Source organism: Sphaeramia orbicularis, chromosome 13 (genome assembly GCF_902148855.1).
Source record: "Sphaeramia orbicularis chromosome 13, fSphaOr1.1, whole genome shotgun sequence".
In the NCBI taxonomy this organism is placed as follows: Eukaryota; Metazoa; Chordata; class Actinopteri; order Kurtiformes; family Apogonidae; genus Sphaeramia; species Sphaeramia orbicularis.
Window position 1 is genome coordinate 31,352,219 of NC_043969.1, and position 20,590 is coordinate 31,372,808.

Here is a 20,590-nt window from a genome sequence, read left to right on the forward strand (position 1 = left end):
GAAAGAAAGTGAAAATTGGCAGAGAAAGAGCTGCCCACATTAGCTTTGTTCCAACTTACTTCACTATTAGAATATGTGCTGCTTGTGTGTTGTGAGTGTGTGTTTTACATATGTGAGAGAACAGTGAGAGATACCACATTGTAGCTTTAAGGGCACCATTGTAGAGAGTCTGAGGACAAAGCTGTTTCCGATTCACTGTTTTTTTTCTTCTTTTAAATAAGCACAATTGAGCTGAAGTAGGTATTGATTTGAAGGCTGTTTTAAGGATGTCATTGATGGTCTCACATCACCATTTGAGCTGCAAGATCAGACATTAGGGTTGCCATTGTTATTTGAGTTTGCACAGGCTGTCAGGAAATGGATATGTATTTATAGAACGTTGCATCTATAAATGGCCATTTTATTTTTAATTATCGGGAGCCCCACAAAACTAGACAAGATGGTATTTATAGAACATCAGATCTGTAAATAGTCTTTTTTATGGGGGAGTTCTGCATAAGAAAAGCAGCACAATCCATTTGTAATATTTAATAAAAACTATGGTCACATCACATGCATTCATGAATTTCCCATTTACATCCTTGAAACGTGAATGAAAAGAGCCGAAGTCCTTTATACCCCAGTGACAAAAATGCTAAATACTCTACACTCCACTAATCACAATCCTAATTGTTTAGTTGTTTTCAGCGATGCTACTCCACATCATTGCCTTTTAGATTATGTTCATTATTTTTCACAGTATTGTTTTTTTTTTCCTTGCATAATATTCACAATCTGTGAGAAATTATTATTTTAAATTGTTGTACTAATTCCAAAAACAATACAGACAAAAGACAGTGTTGTGCAATGACCTTTAATCATCAAGTATATGTTGATAATAATGACTATTATGAAGTAAATCTATTATTTACACACTAGAAATTGCATTAGTGATCAGCAGCCACAATATGCAAAATAGTGCACTGGAATTTTTTTCTCTTTAGGTTTAAATAAATATGGGTAAAATAACTAATTTTCTATATTTAAATCAGTGACCAGCAGTCGTAAAATTGACCCAGTGTTGAAAAGATTGAGCAGTGCATCTACTTATGAATAATTTTTGGTTAGAGCCATCTTTTACCGTAAAACAGGAATGCACATCAGAGAGACTGAAGAGCTGTTCTGCTACTTGTCACCTCATAAATAACATCTAAGTGTGCATCAGAGTAGAATCCTATTCATTTGCATCAAGAGCATATGCAGGATACTCTATTTGTGGTTTTAGGTTGATTGATCAGGCAATAATAATTTCATTTTCTGACATAATGATATGACATCAAACTACCCTCCATATACTCAGTGTGTTCGTATGTGATATGCGACTGCAATATATTCCATTATGAACACTAAACCATTTCTAGTGCAGTGAGCATGCAGCAGTATGAGCATGCTGAGCATGTCTGTATCAAATACGTAGGCAACTGTGAGTGTTTATTTGACAAGCCATGGAAGAGAAGGTACATTCAGAGGAGACTACATTTGTATTCTGGGCTAGTTAAGATTTGGTGAGACATGAGTTTAACACGCCCTCAGTGTATTCTCAATTTTATGCTCTGATGTTCAGCAATGTCTCTCCTGTCTGCTAGTGAAGCTGAAGAAGCTGTTGAAAGGCTCTGCTGTCAGTTAGGCTTGAATTATCATGATTTTTAGAGTGTCTGAGAGAAAATGTTCATATGTGGACCAACCTATACTGACCTTTTGCCGCTGTTTTCTGTTTTAAGTAGGAGAAAGATGGAGTTTAATGTTATCTATATCAAAGCTTAGTGGCTAATTGTAATGTGGACTTTGCACTTCACATACTGTAGAGGAACATGTTGCACAGATGCAGGAGTCAGAAACCACACAACAGGGGTCGAGGGAGAATGCTTTCTGCTGAGGGGTCACAATGAAAGGGTGCTGTGTTATGTAAGTGTCTCCCTGGTCCTGCTACCCGTTATGCATAATGAATGCCCCAGACATGCTTTGTCTATTGAATTTGAATACAACCTAAGGAGGGTTTCTCTTACATGGCTGCCTAGGCTGGGCCCTAATTCAATATGTGTAAAAGCATCCGTGCCATTGTTTGGATTGCAGCTTGGATCAGAGCCATGCAGGCTACCAAAGGAGGAGCTTAGATATTCAGGATCATTTCCCAAAAGCACCAAAGCTAACTGTGTACAGTAATAAAACATTTGCACATCCCAAATCCATAAACAAGATAGATACCACATTTGTATCACAGTTTATTTATGCAATCGTAGCAGTTTAACATGGGTAAGAAACATTCATATTAGCTGTGTGTAGTTCAAAAGGAAAGCATGAGGGAGAATCTTTGAAAGTGCAAATGAGGCCCGTCTGAAACCGTACACCCAAATCGTTCAAGTGTCACATGACAAAACAAGCAAACGGGCAACACACAAAAGAACACAGAGCTATTGACCCCGAATGTCAGGAAGCCACTTAGGGTTGGATGGTTTAACTCTGTATATCAAGTTAATGAAACCAGGTATCTCTGGAGAAGGACTGTCATTTACGCATCTCATTAGCCAGCTGTCTGTGTGTTATTGCGCTGATTTCAAATGCTGTGTGACTTGGCATGTTTTGGCACTGTGGGTTTGGAGAGCATTTCAAGCTACAAGACTAAATTTAGCAACAAATAATTCCCTTGAAATATAATTTTACTAAACATCGACCTGAGTAAAATGACACTGAGCCCATGTTAAAGCGCAAGGTGGTGATGTAATGCTCTGCGTCCACTGCCATGCATCAGCATATTTGCCCATCTCACTGAGACCTTCGTGTGAAAAGCTCTGCATGGTTTTAGTGCCTTCTGTCATCCATTATTGATAAGCTTTCCTCTACTGTCAACTGTGTCCTTAGGTTTCCACATCTTTACAAAGCAGACTGTGCCTATTTCATTAATATAAAGTCTTCAAAGGGCAGGCTTTCTTTTCAGGTCACACATCATTCTGCTGAAATGTCCCCTGCACATGCAAATATGCAAATGAATAATAAGAAGTGGAAGTTTTTAGTTAGGAACTTTTTTCCCCCCTAAAACAAGCCATTTTCTGCTCCCACTTACAGAGTTTGGATGGAAATGTAGTGGTGAGGAGTGATGCTCGTGTGTCCTCCCTCACACTAAAGTATGTCAAGTATACAGATGCTGGCCAGTACCTGTGCACAGCTCGCAGCGCCATCGGGGAAGATGATGAGCCAGCATATCTGGAGGTCCGCTGTAAGTATTTAATTCTTTCTTCATTTAAGAGTCAGAGGTTTTAAATCGAAAATAAGCTGTCTTCAATTTAACCCGGTTCTGGTTATATTAAACTGATAAATTTTTTCGTATGTATTTTTATTTTGGTATTGGTAACTTTCACCTTATATTTTCTGTGAAATTTCTGATAAGAGAAGTTAACTTCAGATGCACTGAACACTCCTAACCATGCAAGTCGGCTCTTACCCAGGTGTGCTGAACGATAAATCCTACTTGATCTTAAATATGAGGCATGTGGAGATTGTAGGTAATGCCTCCAAAATGCTATATATGGGCAGTTCTTGTTGCAGTGCAAATACCCAAGAACTGTAGAAGAAGAATCCATCAAAGCCTGTGAATAAACATAACGTGATCTCCAAGAGCGTCAGTACACAAAAATCGAAGAACATTTGCAATGTTCTGTCAGCGAGGGGGTAATCAGTAACTGTAATTTAAAGAAAATGGTTTGATTTTGAGAATAGAAGCAGAAAAAAATGCACTGGCCAAGCAAAGCACTCCATGATGACACCTGGAGGAGGACAGGAGGAGGCGGTGGCCTCATAAGTAGAACTGAGAATTCAGAAGATAATTGGAGAGGTGGCACTTCGACAACCAATCTGCCCCACTTTAATCTGGATTTATTTGACTATATTATCCTATGAGTGTTATAATCTAATCTGAATAATTATCATAAAATATTTAATACTTCAAACTGAATGTGATATGCATGTATATGTTTTGTTCATTACTATTGATATATGTTCTGTTGGTAACGCAGGTATCCCTCTGATTTTCTCACACCCTTGTATTTGTCCTGAAAATCAAAGATAGAAAAAAAATATTTAGTGACAGCTTCCTTCATGAATCCCATTCTTTGAAGCAGTTAACCTGAATTGTGTTCACATAAGGTTCTTTTTAATTTTGTAGATGCCCCCAAGATCCACGGTGCGGTGGCAGTGTACACCTGGGAGGGGAATGCTGTCAATATCAGTTGTGAGGTCAAGGCTCATCCCAGCGATGTATCTATTTTGTGGCTGAGGGATGGACTGCAGCTGCCCAACTCAAACACCACTAACATTAAAATCTTCAGGTCTCCATCCACCAGCTACCTGCAGGTGCACACAAATCCCATGAACGATGTACACTCTATAAACTAAATGTCCACATATTGACATAGTGTTCTTAATAGAGCACGCACCTTGCACACATACACATCCTTTGTTCATCAAGATTTCATGAGCATAGAGTTGAAGGGAAGGGTTTTCTTTCAGCTTCATTGTGGAAAAAAAAATCTAATGAATAATTCAGCAGCAGGAAAGCTCACAGCAACAAATAAAAATAGGCTACTCTAATGGACAAACAAAAAGGTCACCTTCTGAGTGTTTGACACACAAGTTTATTCATCTGTTTTGCTACACTGCCCTTCACATATTTGCTGCTGTCTTTTTTTTTCCTCCTGTAGATAACCCCCGAGTCTGAAAATGACTTTGGGAGCTACAACTGCACTGCTTCAAACGAGATAGGAACAGAATCGAAGGAGTTCCTGCTCATTCAGGCTGGTCAGTCATAAACCTTTCTTTGAAGGAATTTCACAGAACAAGTACCTGATTTTGTTTTATTTTTCTTCAGTTGTTATGGTTTTTTTTTATATGATTGACAGAGCCCTTATTTAGGGGAAATTTTTGCAATAAGGGCTTAGATGGTTGTGTATAATGTCAAATAAATTAGTATCACTATCATAAGCTTAGCAAAATCAGTAAAATACCACAGATTTTTCACACATATTCAAAATTCTACACACAACAAAAACATGCACTACAGTGTGAAATTATAGAGTATTTGTTAAGGTGGATGATATATTTAGATGAAAAGGCAGTGTATCCAACAACACAATTTAGCTTTCCTCCCTGTAGTTGTTTAGGAAAAAACAGCCTTTACTTATTGCAGCTAAAACAGAAACACTGTTCTGCTCCTGCTTTTATGCATGGATTCAGTCTGTGTGTGTATTCTTATTAAAAGTACATGTATAACAGATGTAGATTGTTATTTTTTAGGGTCAAGTCGGTAACATTTCATAACATAGCCCACACACTCACAGCACATTAATGGAACAAATCAAGCAGTGCACAGAGATAATGCCGCTCTTTAGCCACAAAATGAATTGAAAATACCACACTCTGCACTTCAGAGCAGAATGTGCACGACCGTAATAATTACAGTGTGTCTTTTCATTTCCAACATCAAAGTGATTCAGTATAGACTAGTTCTCACACTACAGAAAGTGAACTTTAATCAGTCCAAATAAGGACAGTCTCCTTGAGTTGAACAGTATAAATAATATCATTTTCACTTAACTAGAAATTTCAGTTATAGGTGGACCAAAATGAAGCTTTTTAGTTCATTAAACTTGACAAATATTGAGGAAAAAAGATGTAAAATGAATACAGTAATTTTCTTTTTGTTTGACTTTGTACAGTCAGGAGTAATTTAAGTATATTTATATTTTATTGAAAAAGGTTATGCTTAGCTGACTGTGAGGTCTTTAAATACTCAAAATGTTTTTCTTTCCGCCTCAGAGCTTTATCAAAGGCCAACTTCTCTAAATGTTTTGCTGTTCGAAAGTCATAAAACTGCTCATTGTTTTTTGTGAATTGAAATGGTCTGTCACAGTGCCCATTTTCCACCTTCATTTTTATCTTCTGAAATAATGTCAAGCGTATGGAGTAGTCAGTGTGAGAGAACCAACATTAGTGTCAAAAATATTCAGTTTCTGTCAGACATGAAGCAGGTTTTAGATGCACTTTGGAGCTATTAGCAGCTGCGAGCTTACAGTCAGTTACCGAAGTGGAACAATCGAGTATGACAATGCCTGCATGCTGCAATCTTGTCATTTTTGTTGTAACTGTAGTGCATTTCCTCCTTTTACCAGAGGTACCTTCCACTCCTTCTGTTGGAGAGGTGAGGCCCTTCTCCACCACGGCACTCATCCAGTTTGAGGAGCCTGAATCCACTGGAGGTGTTCCCATCCTAAAGTACAGAGCAGAGTGGCGGATACAGAGCCGGGGCAGCTGGGAGCACATGGTCTTCCAAGCCCAAGATGGTAGGAATACAAGTGGAGTAGAAGGGAAGCGCAGTTACCTTAGTTTCATATGCAACCTAACATGGCTTTTTGCCTAATGCAGTGTTTCTCAAACTGTGGGGCAGGCCCCCCAGGGGAGGCACAAAGGCTTGCCGGGGGGGGGGGGGGGGGGGGGGGCATGGGATCTCTCCTGGGTGTTTTTTTTTTTTTTTTGAGGTTAGACATGTAGCTGGTGGAACTAATGTTTTAGCGTTGGAGCACCTTGGACTCATTTTAGGGATGTACAACAAACAAATCTACTACCATGGTGGTCTGTCACTAGACGAGGCAAAGAGTTTAGGTTTGAAGAATGGACAAGGATTTACTGGAAAAGAAAAATGTGCAATGTTTCTGTTTTTGCAGTTTCTATAGTTTGCACTTTAATGTTCTGAGATGTGCAGTGTAAACTGGCTCATTGCAGCCACTGATATTGTTAAAATGTTGATCTTTGTTACCAAAATGTGTTTGTTGTTCTAAAAAAAGTAACTTCATTGTCATCATTATAAGATAAATGTGCATTTCCTATTCATATTTGGAAAAATATTGTCTCAGGGAGCAGTCTTGTTTATTTCTATTATTCAAGCTAAAATCTAAGTTATTTTTAATGTGCACAACAAATTATGTAAGGAAAAATAAAAAGTATTGCCTGGAGGTTTTCTGTCCTCCAAAAGGGCCCTGAGAGAAAAAGACTGAGAACCACTGGCCTAATGAATCTTACATTGAGTTTTATTAACGCCCCTTTTACAGCAACATGGATATTTTTCTGGACACTTTGGCCTCTTGCCCACACAAAAATGGAGATTTTAAAACATTCCAAAGTGAACATTTTCAAAGATTCTAGTTTGAGTGTATATATGTGGACAAGAAAAATGTAGATATTAGAAAACAACAGCATCACAACACAATTAATGCATGTTTGTTGTTACTTTGTGTAATGAACAGGACACATAAGTAAACTAGAAAAGCACTTGGAGAGCGCAAACCTCCGCCAAGACCCCCCCCCCATCCCCACCAAAATGCAATCATTTTTTCCTTGTGCCAGTATCAACATTTCCTGATAATTTCATCTAAATCCAACCATAACTTTTTGAGTTATCTTGCTAACAGACAAACAAACAAACAAGGAGGTAAACATAAGTAGCTAAAATAAAAGGGGGGGGGGGGGGCGGCTTTATAAAACCTGAGGATATTGTGAGTTACATGTAAAGCAAGCCATATGTTCAGCTTCACGATTCATTTTGACTAGGGATGTTCCAATCCGATGCGTGAGTCAGGTTTTTTTCAACCCTTGGGGCTTTTGTGGAATTATCTGACCCGCCCCAACCTGACCCGTGAGTAACCCACTTCACATCACTAATGCACGGCACTGAATGCACCCCCATATAAAACCTGGACTGACCTGTCTATACTCACACTACAGCAGTGGAAACAAGAAAAGGACTCGGAGAGCACAGACATCCACCAAGACAGATCCCCCCCCCCCATCACCACCAAAATTTAATCATTTCTTCCTTGTGCCAGTATCAACATTTCATGAAAATTTCATGAAAATCTGTCTGTAATTTTTTGAGTTATCTTTAACAAACACGCATGCACGCAAACACACAAAGCAAAGTGATCACAATACCTCCTGGCGGAGGTACATATAAGGTTCTAATTTGTCCCACAGTATGACTTTGGAAAGTGCAAAAAGTACTACAGGGTGTCCCATAAGTCTCCATACATAGGAAAATAACGTTTCTTGACATAAAACCATTTTATTTATATAATATGCTCTATATGACTGCCATTTTGTCGGGACACATTTAATGCATGTCCTCCACTGCTGAAGAACTATAAAGAAGAAATATAAAGAAATACATGTTAGAACCATATATGTATGGAATGTATTATGTCTCCTATGTAGGGAGACTTATGGGACACCTGTAGTTATTTAGAGTCAAAGGTGTCATACTTGTTTTTAGTTCAGGTTCCACATTCAGCCCAATTGTGATCTCAAGTAAAACAAGAAAAGCACTCATAGAGCACAGACCTCCGCCAAGACAGATCCCCCCCCCCCCCCCCCCCCCCCCCCCCCCCCCCATCACCACCAAAATTTAATCATTTCTTCCTTGTACCAGTATCAATATTTCCTGAAAATTTCATGAACGCATGCACGCAAACACAAAGCAAAGTGATCACAAGACCTCCTGGCGGAGGTAATGAATTACCCGCAGGAGATTGAAGTTGGCACAGCTTTGGGAGACGGACCAGACTATACACGTACTGGGGCTGTGGTGAAAACGCCATAACACAAAAATACACTTTGACAACACAAACCAACTCTACTTTAACTTGTTCTTGCTCAACTTCATCACAGACTAACACCTCTATTGGTCATGTCTGCAGTTTAAAGTCTACCAGGTGTTTGTACTAATTTGTCATTTTTACATTGCATTACGTGAGATATTTTGTAAAACACAGATTATATGAGCAGAATTCTTATAGAAAGCATTGGGAAAAATACCTGTTAAACTACCTGGAACAATATCCATGTTAACTTTAGTGCATAATATGAGGTGGTTTGACCTGCATCTGTCTATAGCTGTTACGTTCTGAAAATAGTCACGTTCTCCTGTTGACATTACCAACATTTAACACCCTCAACCTACATGTAGAGTCACAGCTGTCAGTAATTTCTGTTTCTGTCCGTCAGTTTTTCGAGGTTTTTGGCCATTCTAAATAGATTTAGCCGGTGTTTAAACATTGTTAAAATCAAATAAGAACTGAACTAATCAGTGTTTACCTATGAAGAAATCAATTATTCATGAATTGTTGGAACAGGGAATATTTGTTTTACGGCTCATCAGAATTATCAAGGTGTTCTCAACAGGGATTGCATTGCCTCTGATATTGTAACAGGGTCTGCTGGTGAGGTAACTATTAAAGGCCTGAAGCCAGAGACCAACTATGAAGTCAAACTGTCAGCCATCAACGGGAAGGGTGAAGGTGAAAGCAGCCCGGCCGAGTTCTTCCAGACGGCGCCTGTCCGTAAGTGAATGTTTACAGCGGTCTGTAGAACAGCTTTCATCAGACCAAATGTGTCTTTACAAACTTATTACATGAATCGTTCTCTTTAAATTGGAAGAAAAGTGTTCCTTGATCCTTTAGAATAGTGTGCCTTGGCTGCTAGAGTCACATTTCAGTCGAGTGAGTGTGGATAGAATTAGAGAGGTTTCTAACTTTGTCTTTTTCTCCAATTGCAACACTTTTACAGAGACAGGAAATCATTTCATATTGGAAGAACAACAGATCTAACACTGTTTATGTGTATAACAATAAATTGCACTTTGGTCACACTTGGATCTGTTAAACCCCACTCCACTCATAATGTAAAGCTCAGTGTATCATAATGAATCATGAATTCACACAGCACAGAGAGGTTGTATGTTTGTGGAAGAGCCAGCTCTGTAGTGAATCCTGAACCCATTCCATAGTTTTTAGCCCCATCTGTTGGCTGAGTGTGGATGTGTTTGGAGAAGCTACCTCCCCCACTTGGCCTCACATTAAATCTGTCTGTTGATTCAAAACTAATCCATTTCATTTTTAGACATGATTCAGTTTGTCTGCATGTTGATCATCTCTGCATATACTCATTTTCCAATTTTAATCACCCCCCTTTTTTTATATTGTGTTTGCTTATCTGTGTGTTGTAATCATCAGGCCACACTTACAAAAGTAAGTGCTTAATCTCTCTTTTTGCCTTAGCTCTGTAATTTCCCTCCTTTCATGTAGGTAGCTGATTAGCAGAGAGCTTTTATGTTCTTGATGAGATCTCAGTTAAATTAAGATGTCTTGTTTTTTAGGATTAATACATTTTCCACTAACATTCTGATATTAGGGCATCATTTTGCCCATTTCATCGTCTACTTTACTGCAAAGTCAAAATTTCATTAATCATTTAAGTATTAAATATATTTTGTGTATTTTGTTTATTTTGTGATTAAACATTCTGTAATCTTTCATTATTTAAGTACTCTAACTTCAGGACAAACAGCAGACAAAGGGCAGAATAACCAGGATTGAAGTGTAATTGAGTCTATTATATTTCACTTTAGAAAGCAGTGTCTAAGTATAAAGGGCCTTTTTGTTTCATATTGGTGCTGTCTCATCATAACCATATAATATGGCAATCATTAAATAATACTCTTTGTTTTCCCCTGACATTTTCAGTGCAGTCTGAGAAATAAGTCATGCTAACTCTGTTCAGTGAAACCTTATTAACTGGATACAGGTAGTCATTTGTGCAGACAACTGATTCTGATTATTTGACTTGTTTTTGTTTTTTCCTGTCTCTAGACGACATTTTTCATTTATTCACTCAAACACAGGTAGTTCTGTAGCGAGGATAGTAGACCCATTTAGTTTTTAGTGCCGTAGCTGCGTTGATTCCCCACAGGACCTACCTCCTTATTCTTACTGATTAGATGCATTCAGTAAAAAAATGCCAGAAGTGTATTTTTTAATGTAGAAACTGTAACCTTGTGTTGCTTTTCATTAGTACAACTCCCTTAGTTACCTGTAGATTAGGATTTTTTCTTACATGTGTTTTTACCCATATATGAATATTAATAGAAACTTTATTCAGAGCTTGTGAATTAATTGGTTTAACAGCTGCATGTTTTATGTAACACTCAAATCTCTGCATTTCAAAAGCTGCACATTTCCCCTCTGGCTGCAGCTATTTGGTGTAATTTGTGAATGTTTACCTTAGGATTAGGCTCAGCAGCATTGATTAATCAGTCTCTAAAGTCAAGAAGATAAATGTGTTAGATGTCTCCTGCACTTTTCACTTTGAAGGAACTGACTTGTGTTAAACCGTCTTAAATGCTTTTCTGTGTCGTTCTGGTTTGGATTGTCTTCCAGTGTTTTTGTTGTGCTCTGCCTGTCTGTTTTGTTCTCTGTTATTCATTTCTTTCATCCACTCACCCATGTTCAATTAATGTGACTGTGACTGTTTATATGGCTTTCATGGTGCTGATGATCCCCTCCACTCAGCGGAAGGTAACTCGATGTTGAATATTTTTCAAAGGAGACTGCTAACATAATTGGAGAATTCAGCAATTAACATCATGTGCTTATAAGCAGCCACGTAATAATTGTCAACCTGACTCATATTAATCAGTCGCGTAGACGTTTGCCTCAGCAGGATAAATGAGGGAGGACCAGAGCTGTCTTCGTGATGATATATAACTGTCAGGAGTGTTTAACATCAGCATTACTTGAATGGTATTGATGGCTTACTATCTGAGAAATGTTTCCTGTCATCCTTAAAGTATGTGTTAATATAAATCAAGTGTGTAATAAACCAGTTTCCTCTTATCACTACAGAATCATAATCAATGTCCTCTCACCTGCCCAGAAAATACTGCATTCTTAAGCACTGTGCTCTGGTTCTCAATCAAATGTTTATAGGTTTCATGCTGAGAGCAATAGGTACCTTTATACATTACATCCACAGTGTTTAACCTTGACTTAATCCTATGCATTACAGGCTAAATGAACTAACTTGGATCAAGGCAAAGCGATGTGAATCCGAAAACTAATCACTACATACTCCGTCCGTCTTTATATTTTTATGGCACATTCCCAGACACTGACAGCTATTCACATTTTTGCAGATTATTATGTAAAGTGTTTCATATAACATATCAGAATTTCTCAAAGTGGGCTTTAGGCATCATATCATTTCACCTATGAAGTGGTTATCTTTGCAGGAAAACCTGTCCGTTAAGCTGTGAAATGCAAATCCTTCATCAGCATTTCAGTCAGTAAGAAACAGCCCACTCCCCCAGAGCTTTGTGTGACTCTGGGGTGATGTCAGTCAGCAATTTAATGCCAATTGAATGTCACTCAGCAACTCACAGACTGAATCAGATAAGCTATTGCCTATGTGTCATTTGGTAATTAGCCTGACTGGAGACACGCTATCTTGAGGCGAGCAAATAAGGAAAGTTAAGTGACCCAAAGGATAACAACAAAAAGAGTGACCAGTTTCATATTTTGGACGTTCACTTTGATTTCTAATCAAACTTTTTTTTTTTCTTTCCATGTTTCAAGCAGAATATGGAGCCTTGGCTCTGCTCTGCTGCTTAAAATAGTGCCGTTTATATTCTGCATATTGTATTCATACTCTAAGGAACTAGTTACATAACCTTTATGTTATTCCTCTGTGCCTTTAGGGAATCCCAATCCTCCGAAGCTTGAAGCAAACTCTTCAACCCAAAGGCAACTCCCATCAGAGTCAGCTGGATCAAGCAGGACGATGGCGGCTCGCCAATCTTACACTATCTCAATCCGCTATAACCAGTGAGTGTGGCAATTAGAGCTGAGAAATAGGCAGTTGATTGACAGAAAAATCTGTTGCGGCTTTGATATCAGATAATCGTGTAGGCCATTTGTTAAATCTAGTACTTGCCTGTCATAGAAAGATTCCTGGTTTCTTGTTTTTTTGTTTTTTTTTTTTTTATTCTTTGAATATCTTTGGATTGTTTTGTTGGTTGGAGAATGTGACATCTGAAGAAATGGCTTTGGGCTGTGGGAAAACGGTGAAGGGTACTTTTCTGAAAGTTGTCCTGACATTTTATTAACACATAAAAAGCAGTTAATATAACATTTTAGTCACAGTTGAAGCGATAACTAAAATAATCCAATGTTCCTGCTCAAATTAAGTAGTGCTGCATTGTCATAATTTTAGATGCATGATCATCAATGTAAAAAGCGCCCTTTAATGCCATCCCACCTTTGATTCATGTTGGTTTTTACACCTCTTCAGATGAACGTATTGCAGTGGAAACCCGAAATCCGGATGCCTAGTGGCAGTGAGCATGTCACTCTCAGTGGGACTGGAGTGGGACACAGAGTACAACGTCTATGTGGTGGCAGAGAAAATGAGAAGGGCAAGTCCCTGCCAGCCACCATGTCCTTCAGGACATCCACAGAGCCAGCTGCCATCCCAGGTACCCTCCCTCATGTGCTGCACTGAGACTAATCAGCCTGGAAAAAAAACTCTGGAGCCAAACTCAAAGCTCAGACCCAAAACGTCATGGTCTATTTTTAACACTCTAGCACTGAAAGGTGAATGACAACTGAATAAATCTACAGGAAAAATAGATTTCTTGGACAGCGGTGAGCCAGAAATGATTTTCCGGCTGAATTTTCTCACTTTAAAGTTTTGACAGGCCTTGCTAAATGAGCTTGAGTTTGCTCTAGCAGAACTAGGACAGGCACTTTCCACAAAGGATGAAGTGATTTCCTCTGAACGTTTGTAGTCTTTCTTTCTCTTTGTTTACAGTTAAAGTAGCAGTTGGATTGTCTGTTCCTTTGTGGAAGCAGCCTTAAAAACTGAACCTTCATAACCTTGATTAACTTGATCTGAACTGCAGCCGAAGGTTTTTTTAGCAGCCTATCAAAAACCACACTGCTTGTCAGATACTTTTAGGTGCTAGACTTCACAGTGCTTCGCTGACACATTGTAGCAGACCATTATTTCTTCCACTCACTTTTTTTCCTAATTCATTTTCCAATCTAAAGCATTTCCCACTCACCACCATCTAGTCAACATGTTGTAGTTTTCCCCTTTGTGCTGCGCTGTTGCTTTGATGTGTTTCTGTATCTTTTTCTCCATCTGTATAAGAATTCAGTTTTTTTTTTTTTTTTTTTTTTTGGGTTTTGTTTTGGTTTCAGACCTTGACACATTTTCACTTTCTCTCTTCCTCTGTTTTCCCCACCCTTCTCTTTTTTTCCTCTTTGTTTCCCTTCATTTTTCCCCGGTCCTTTCTTCTCTTTCCTTCTCTCTTTACCTCTTTCTCAATGTTCCTGCTCTCTGCCTGGTTCCTGGACATTGGTGTGGTGGACCACGTGAACATTTTCGTCCTGACCTGTGTGCATTTTGGTGTGGGTGGGGTGTGCTGTCCCCCACAGCCACTCAGGGGCTGTTCATCTGTGACATACACTTTGGTATCACTCATCCTGTCCCTCATCACTGTGTTCCTGCTCTCATAGTTTTGTGGGGAATTCACAACCATAACTGTAGAGGAGAGCTTGCCTTTCTCTGGCCTGGCTGTCTATGTGGACGCTTTGACTCCTTAAAACAGACTTTGTCCATGACAGACGCATCTCTGTTGTGCATGAGAAAAGGATGCTGCGTAGCTTCAGAACAGACCAGACAGACATACTGAACCAAAGGCAGTGGAAATCCTCCGCCTCCCAGAGTCACCCTGCCCAGTATTAGCACAGCAAGTCATCGGCACTAGACAACAGTGCAAGTTTACAGTCCTGAACATTAGTGGATTTCATACGAGGTCGAATTAAAACAATAGCACTTACAATGAGACTAAGAACTGGACATATTGGATTATGTAGCACTGTTTAATCTCACAAAATCATTTCTATGTAAAGATTTTTAACATTGTTTACATTATTTAGAACAGAAATACCTAACAAAGAAAGACATCTTTGTAACTGGTTCTGTTTGACATGCTGTACACAAAGTGATCATCATGAACCTTTTTTGTTTTACTAAAACAAATGAACAATGTCCAGATAATTCTCATGCATGTGATGTGTCAGATTACAAGTAGCTAACTGTTTTTATACATTTATAACTGAATGGTGCATCACTCCATTGTATTTTCTTTTGTTTAGCAGATCTCATTTTGTAGTTGTTGGTAATTATAAAGATAACTTTGATTTGAAAGCGAGGATATTTTAAATTAGTGTTCTTTTTATGTAGTATTCTGACATAATTAATGGATTTCAGACAAACAGCAAAGATGCATCACAACCTTTTGGGATATGTGGGAAAAACTCCACTCATTTTAATCAGAGACTGCTATTTTTTGGGGAAACTAGCAACACATTGTAAGCTTTTGTTTGCCTCTAATACCAAATAAATGGGTTCATTTACTGGAATGGCTTTCAGAACAGTCAGTGTCATACACATTTCTCATAGTGAAAATGACATAATTTAACACCAGCCCAGACACAACAGGCTACAAAAACATATTGCACTGCATCTGATTTTGTTGCTGAGACGTCTAGTCAAATCAAAGGCATAGCAGGTGAGTTATCTCTGTTTTATGAAACTATTTGGTTTCAGTAGCAGCACTTGGTAAATAGTCACATTATGTAGTGGTTGGTGGCTGTTTCTGTTAAAGTGTGTCACACTACAGTTGATCACTGTTCCCTCTCTTCCCTGTCCGGCAGATATGGGGGAGGACTCTGTGCTCTCCATGGGCATCATGCTCTGGGCAGGGATCCTTGTTGTAGTGTTCATGCTCCTCCTGCTCGCTGTGGATGTCACCTGTTACTTTGTCAACAAATGTGGCCTCATCATGTGTCTCTGCGGCAAATCAGGCACAGGAACCAAAGGACACAACTTAGAAGAGGCGCAAGGCTGCATTCCTGTAAGTATCAGCGGAGTATGGTTACCTCCAAAGAAATATTTTCTGCCTTCTTCTTTTCTTCACAATTGGACAACGTCATACATAACGGCATATTCTGTTTGTGTGAATCAGACTTCTTTCCAAAGGGCTCTTTTCTGACTTAAAGATGTGAGATATTGCGTAATGTTATTATTCAGGTTTTCGCAAAAAGTTTTAGACATGTATACAACATACTTTGAGTATGCGTTCCCTCTGCAGGTTTTACTACAGGTTGCATCACCTGGCCTCATGTTTATAATCAGCAGGTGCAGAGAGACAGATTCTCCTGTAAAGATGGATACTCTAAAGAAAGGTCAACATGCCTGGTCAGAAGGAGAAGTGTCTACTTTTGAACATTATGAAAGAGAATATCTGACCTTGGAACAGTTTTTGAAAATGAAAGAGGAATGCTGAAGTCACACAGTGAAACATCTGCCACCAGTGGAATAAACAGCTGCAAATTAGTAGGAATATTAGTGGCCATGTAAACAGTGTTATTAAGAATTTTGTGTCTTTCTGAATAAGGGAAAAAACTTGAATATTCTATGCACCTTGTTGCCAGGTTAAAATAAGGTTCCAGTCATAATGAAGTTTTATTAGAACATTGTCAAAAAACAAAACAAAAAACTAGCCACATATGTAAAATGCTGCTGTCAGAAATCAGGCTGTGACCATATCAGTTTTTGGCATTCGTCCTCAACTTTTCCTGTTTCAGTATTTCTTTAGTGTTGCTTCCAGATGCTGTTTACAGCTGTTTTCAGTAGGAAAAGAAACAAATGCTACCTTTGTTGCATTGAACAGTGTACAAAATCCCAGGAAGAACAATTGTCAGTGTAATGACTAATGTGAATCTTCAGACAGAGTTAGTGAGTAACGTGAATATTTCAGAGGGTTTTCAGATAAAGAGCCAGATGTTTTCATGGAGTTACAGACCACAAAAGAACAAAACAAACAACTGTTGATTTCACATTTGTCAGGTTGCCAAAACTTCCATTTAAGAAATAGTCACTGTTGTGATGTTAAATAAATTCAGATGTGTGTTTCCCAAGATCTACTTATTCTAAGTGAACTTTTTGTCTTTTCTGTTTAAATTTCCTACACCATCCACATCTCCTGTCTTCTATTTTAATTAGTGACTTTTACTTTGTATCTGCTCTCGGATTTTCAGCCTCATGGTGTATTTTTAGGCGGCGTTAGAAGGAGATGACTGAGAACAAGCATTTCATTAAGGAAATCTCCAATGAGCAAGAACAGGCTTTCTTATTGCAGGGTCCGATCAAGCAGTAACACGTGGACACATTTCATGTTCAACAGTCTCTGTCATGTAAGCGGGTAACTTATATGCAGGATATATACATATTTGAGTGGTATTTATAAGCACTTTAATATTATGTAGAACCAAATTTGGAGAGATAAAACTTTTAGGTGAAAAATGTCAAATTACTGCTTGGTAACACATGGACTTGACACGGACATCAATTTTTTAAGCTTTACGCAAACATTCAAAACATGCGGTTCTCGACAGAAATTGATATCAAGTAGAAAAAAACATTTTAGATATTATGTTCATCTACTGCTACTGAAAATAAATTTCGGTGTAAAATATTGAAAACTCTCTTTTATTGACATGAGAATGTGGTAACACGTGGACGGGCTGCCATAGTAACACATGGACGACTCTACCATTGTATGCATCATCCAAAATGTTGACTTATTTTTTAAAACAAGCCAGATATAATCACAGTGATTTTTTAAATGTATTTAATACTAACACAGTGTTATTTACAACTTGTTCTGGTCCATACTGATATAGATAAGTTACAAATAAAGAGTAATTTCTCGGTAACAGTTCAGAGATAGTCTTTTCAAATGTGACCAGTGTATGAATTAACAAACTTCATCATTCAGCATTTTAATTTCTCAAAGTAATACACAGTCTTTTTGCATGTCTTTTTGTTCATTTAACGCAGCCTAGCAGAAGGTTCGGAACTTCTCCTGTACTGTGTAAGTGGTATTTTAAAAAGGATAACAGTCCCATAAAATAGAGATCTTTAGCTAAAAAATGAGCCCATCTAATAAATGATGTGTGCCAATTTACTTTTTCATGTTGATGTTCACTTTCGCTTGAGCGGACCCTGCAGTGTATTCTTGTTCAGCCTAGGTCCACAGAAACATAGAAAAAAAAAAAAACACGTTCAGTATGAAATGGATTCAGAAATTAAGTTTTAAGAATTCGATTTCCTCTCTTGTTAAAGGAAACATGTTAGATGCTGTAAAAATGAAAAACTACAGTAAACTGATTAGAATCAATGTGAGTAGGATAGTAGTAGCAGTAGTAGATATTGATTTTTGATTAAATTTCATACCAGCAGTTTTACTAAAATACAGCCACTCCTACACTAACAATCAGATTGTGATTTAGTAGATAGATTAACAAAAAACAAATCCATAGACGGTCTTTATAGAAATAATTGCTGTCTGGTTCGTGTTATGTTTCCTTCCACTTTACTGTGGTAGATATTCTAACTCTTAAGAGCACCTGTGTCTTACAGGAAAGATGAGTCCCAAAGAGCCAATTGTTGAAGTTCGAACAGAGGACGAGTGCACAGCCCATCACAACGCAGCAGGACCAACAGAAACCCAATGAAACCACACCCCTCACAGAGCCAGAGTGAGTACAGGCTGAAATGCAGCACACAGCCTAATGAATCATGTTTTAACTGTTGTACAATGCATCTCCACTTCAAAGAATTACAGTGTTTTAAAGAACTGGACATATTCGGCCTCAGGTTCTGCTCAATTTAAAACCATCTCGAAGAGTTCAGTCCATTCTTGAGTGGAGTGCACTGAAGTGTGTTGCTTTATGTCAAAATATTCTGTTTTTATACCCTCTGAAAGGGAATTACTGCACTTTGTGTTTCCTCTCCAAGCCATTGGAGATTTATTTCATTATTATCAAGGTTGAAGCAATACCAGTTAAAGACACAGAAATGCTTTTTACCCTCTTGAGTGTGGTCAACTCATATGAAGTCATTTTGACAACCACAGCAAGCCATCACTCATATCGGCAGTGTGGGAAAAGTAGATCACATAAGATTGTCACTGGTACTGTTTAACCCTTATAGGTGGTTCTGCGTGGTGCTGTAGTTTTTCTACAGGAAGACTCGTACTTTTTTTTAGTGCATTAGTTTTTCTAGTCAGTGTATCCATGTTGGTGCTGTGTAGGGATGTATCCTTTAATGTCCACTCACAGCATGACGCCTGTTTTTCTTTTCTTACTAGGCCTAATATTCGCTTCTTTAAGTTGCTTTTGTCTATTACTTTGTCTGTTTGTGTGAATTTTTAAAGCCAACTAATCCCTCTGCATGCATCCGAGCCACCCTTCCTCTGTCACAGTCACCCTGGTGTCTAGTCTGTGTGTCTCTGTTCTCTCCCTGCTCTCTCAGGCTGGCGGCTTACACTGCTGCTCTGGCACTGGGACACCCTCTCCTCCGTAGCCACCAACTCTGACACAGCCACTGCAACTATTGCCCCCGCTCAGGACAGCCCTCTAGCGAGACCACTACACTCACAGTAGCCTGTCTACCCCGGCCAATGACCCTCACCCACCCCGGTCCTGGCTCCGGCCCCGACCCCAGAGTCCAACACAGCCCCACCAACTCCCCTCCTCTCCACCTCTGCTGTCACAGCTAAAATGGCCCCGTTAGTAGAACAAAGAGCAAATAGCACCCCAGAAGAGCAGGAGAAAGTTCCTACTCCTCCCCGCACCCCCGAACGGACTACACCTCAAAAAGCTGGGACACCGATACCACCGAAGCGTAGGCACTCGGCCCCAAACTTGCCGCCTTAATGCTAAAGCTAGCCCCCCTGTAATCTCCACTTGCCGCCTCCTCCCCCTTCCTCTTCTCCCACTCCGGATACAAAGAAACCTGCTCCGAAAACCCCCAGTCACGCAGCCTCCCACACCGCAGGCACTGTAGCCTTAGAGTCAGAAACACCAGCGCAAACTGCCTCCACTCTAGGAACCACTGCCCTTCCCAAACCAGATCCTGGTCCAAGTAGCCTCACTGCCTTCAACACCAATAAACCCACTGACCAACTGTTGACAACAACCCCACTGCCAAAAATAAAGCTCCCACTGCACCTAGCTCTTCTTCAGTGATCCACAGTGCTCCTACAGCCCAGGATGCTGACGAACCTGCCCTCTAGTTGCAGATGTCCACCTCTCCTCTGCCTACTACTCCTGCCCATGATGCTTCACTCTCCAATGATTTCCTCGCCTATGCCGTCCGAAACGTATGACTTGCTAACCCCCGACGTGGCTGACCTCTGCGTGCAGGTCTGGAAAGTGCAGAGATAGAGTTAGAGCTGACTAACAGGACAGAGGGGTCCTCCCAACCCCCTGCAGACCTTATTAGCTTAGACAGCCCGCCCTCTGATCCCTCTCTGCCCAATGGAGATGGAGCAGACCTCCCCCCTCAGGTCCAGTCTGGAGGCATCAGAGACTCTGGCCAAGACCGCTCCTCCTGTCAACGATGAGTACGGCTCCTCTAGAGGTTTATCTGTGTTTTGTGTGAGTGTGTGTGTGCAACTGTATGCCCATTCATTCACCACCGCATCTTGCATTGACCCACACAATATGAAATGTAATGCTAAATCATGGTAATGACATTAGGAGTAGTGCCATGTTATTGATTACGATATTACAGAAATGTGTTGGTTCTGTTTTTTTATGCT

At 39.4% G+C, this 20,590-nt stretch overlaps 1 protein-coding gene and 1 long non-coding RNA gene across 2 annotated transcripts in view; one reads left to right on the forward strand and one right to left on the reverse strand.

The window, feature by feature from the left end:
* Nucleotides 1–20,040, forward strand: part of ncam1b (neural cell adhesion molecule 1b) — a 68,234-nt gene extending 48,194 nt beyond the window's left edge. Inside the window, 20 exon segments of the mRNA XM_030151761.1 lie at nt 3,103–3,253; nt 4,199–4,386; nt 4,734–4,830; nt 6,201–6,371; nt 9,291–9,419; nt 12,611–12,651; nt 12,654–12,737; nt 13,204–13,269; nt 13,271–13,312; nt 13,315–13,387; nt 15,636–15,839; nt 18,406–18,491; nt 18,493–18,524; nt 19,300–19,330; nt 19,332–19,395; nt 19,398–19,424; nt 19,427–19,461; nt 19,464–19,682; nt 19,685–19,747; nt 19,749–20,040. Coding sequence (XP_030007621.1) covers nt 3,103–3,253; nt 4,199–4,386; nt 4,734–4,830; nt 6,201–6,371; nt 9,291–9,419; nt 12,611–12,651; nt 12,654–12,737; nt 13,204–13,269; nt 13,271–13,312; nt 13,315–13,387; nt 15,636–15,839; nt 18,406–18,491; nt 18,493–18,524; nt 19,300–19,330; nt 19,332–19,395; nt 19,398–19,424; nt 19,427–19,461; nt 19,464–19,682; nt 19,685–19,747; nt 19,749–20,015 — 2,070 coding nt within the window. The 3' untranslated portion in view covers nt 20,016–20,040.
* LOC115431430 (uncharacterized) lies at nt 14,384–19,464 on the reverse strand. Its single transcript, XR_003937099.1, has 2 exons — nt 18,404–19,464; nt 14,384–15,833 (listed from the first exon to the last, which is right to left on the reverse strand). It is a non-coding gene; the product is annotated as an uncharacterized LOC115431430 (long non-coding RNA).
* Nucleotides 20,041–20,590: the final 550 nt, after the last annotated feature.